Source organism: Sinocyclocheilus anshuiensis, unplaced genomic scaffold, assembly GCF_001515605.1.
Source record: "Sinocyclocheilus anshuiensis isolate Anshui unplaced genomic scaffold, SAMN03320099.WGS_v1.1 scaffold1452, whole genome shotgun sequence".
Classification (NCBI taxonomy): Eukaryota; Metazoa; Chordata; class Actinopteri; order Cypriniformes; family Cyprinidae; genus Sinocyclocheilus; species Sinocyclocheilus anshuiensis.
This window is the reverse complement of record NW_015544231.1, coordinates 659709-661744: the sequence shown is the minus strand read 5'-3', so window position 1 is coordinate 661744 and position 2036 is coordinate 659709. Positions and strand designations below refer to the sequence as shown.

The window sequence follows — 2036 nt, the reverse complement described above, 5'->3', positions numbered from 1 at the left end:
GACTTGGCTTGAGCCAACTTAAAGAGCTCTGAATGCATTTCAGTTGGGGTCAGGCACAGATCTCGCAGTGCAGTGAGTGTTTATGCACTAGTGGGCAGCATTCAGGAAAGCCAGCTAAAGAAAACCTGCCACAAACATATCTAGTCCTTAACCATCAAGCAGAAGGGCAACAAGAACAAACACTGAGTACACAGCAGCGTCTTGTTTAGAAATCATATTTATTGTAAAAAGGTCCAGACATTAGCCGGTTAACAGACACTGATGCTAAACACGTGCTGGGCTCACCGTGCACTCAAGGCAAACACACTGAGCAACATACGGAGCGCTTTAAACTGAACACAAGAGGATGTGGATCAGCTAATCAACATCATGCAAACCTCACAGAGATCAACACACGAGCCGCTGACGGATCCATATGCAGCTCAAAACCACCTCAGATAAAGCAACCCAAGTGAAAATACAGATGAAAAGAGGTGACGTGAGGTTCATGCAAATCAAACCAATCCTGCTCAGCAAATCAAAACACACACACACACGTGTCTGAGGAACCGCTGAGAAACGCATACGATGGAGGAAAGGATCCGCAGCACGTCTAATACAGTGAAGCCTCATGTCCATGTGAACCAGATTCACAGACGCAAGTAATAGTTGCAACGTGAGCCTCATGAAAAGCACCAAAACACTGAAAAGGTCACATTAATATCTCATAGATATATTAAACACACAAATTTACATATTAGTCATGATTGATTAGATTATAATTAAAGTGGCAAAGAGACAAACAATCTGATTGATACAACCAGTGTATGCATGTAGAGCTTAAAAAGGTCATTCATTTTTCTCTTGGAATCTAAAAACACATGGAGTCCTACAAGACTCGCATCAACACTTGGCACCATTAATACACTCTACAGCACCACAAACAGCAAAAACCCTGTCTAAAAGTGTTAAAAGCGCTGCTCAGAAGCACTTCCTGAAGACGATCTGCGGGCCGAACTCCTCGTACTCGTCTGCGCTGATCCAGGCGCCGCAGAGGTCGGCCATGTTGGCCAGAGCCGCTCCGCCGCGCCACACGGAGAAGTCTCGATCGCTCGGGCTGCTGACGCTCACGCTCAGATCCGCGGGACACAGGAGCCGCATCTCGTGCCGCAGACGCGCAGGGAGCCCCGACAGCAGCGTGTTCCCGCCTGCGCCCCACACAGACACAGACACACGTCACTAGGGTGGTCACTAACAATTGTTTTGGTCATGGAGTAATCTGTCGATTATTCTGACGATTAATCAGATAATTATAATTAATTTTCTTTGTGGTAATAAAAATAGACCTAAGAGAAGAATAGCTTTTAAAATTACTTAATACATGTATAATAGCAATGAGGCAATAATAATTAACTCCAATAAAGTATCAAAAGCAAGTAATCATATGTGACCCTGGAGCACAAAACCAGTCATAAGTGTCAGTTCTTTGAAATTGAGATTTATGCATCATCTGAAAACTGAATACATAAGCTCTCCATAGATGTATGGTTTGTTAGGATAGGACAATATTTGGCCGAGATACAACTATTTGAAAATCTGGAATCTGAGGGTGCAAAAAAATCTAAATATTGAGAAAATCATCTTTAAAGTTGTCCAAATGAAGTTCTTAGCAATGCATATTACTAATCAAAAATTAAGTTTTGATATATTTACGGTAGGAAATTTACAAAATATCTTCATGGAACATGATCTTTACTTAATATCCTAATGATTTTTGGCATAAAAGATAAATGTATAATTTTGACCCATACAATGTATTGTTGGCTATTGCTACAAATATACCTGTGCTACTTATGAACGCTTTTGTGCTCCAGGGTCACAAATGATTTTATTGAACAAAATAGAGCTAATGTACATTACACATGATAACAACTGCCTGCAGAGGGGGCCAAAGGCCAGACGATTGTGTTACACTTTAATGCGCAATCTAATCCTTGTTTAATATTGACTAAACCTCATTTAATTCAAATGTCGTAAAGAAATGGCCAAATATTAGC

The 2036-nt window shown here is 41.0% G+C and overlaps 1 protein-coding gene across 3 annotated transcripts in view; it reads right to left on the bottom strand.

Moving 5' to 3' along the window:
• Positions 1 to 200: 200 nt before the first annotated feature.
• The window catches only part of LOC107697503 (uncharacterized), a 38037-nt gene continuing 36201 nt past the window's right edge, over positions 201 to 2036 (bottom strand). For all 3 annotated transcript variants that reach the window (XM_016498307.1, XM_016498308.1, XM_016498309.1), the window contains one exon: positions 201 to 1187. In XM_016498307.1, the coding sequence (XP_016353793.1) occupies positions 961 to 1187 (227 nt within the window). In that variant the 3' untranslated portion in view covers positions 201 to 960. The remainder of the gene's footprint in view (positions 1188 to 2036) is intronic.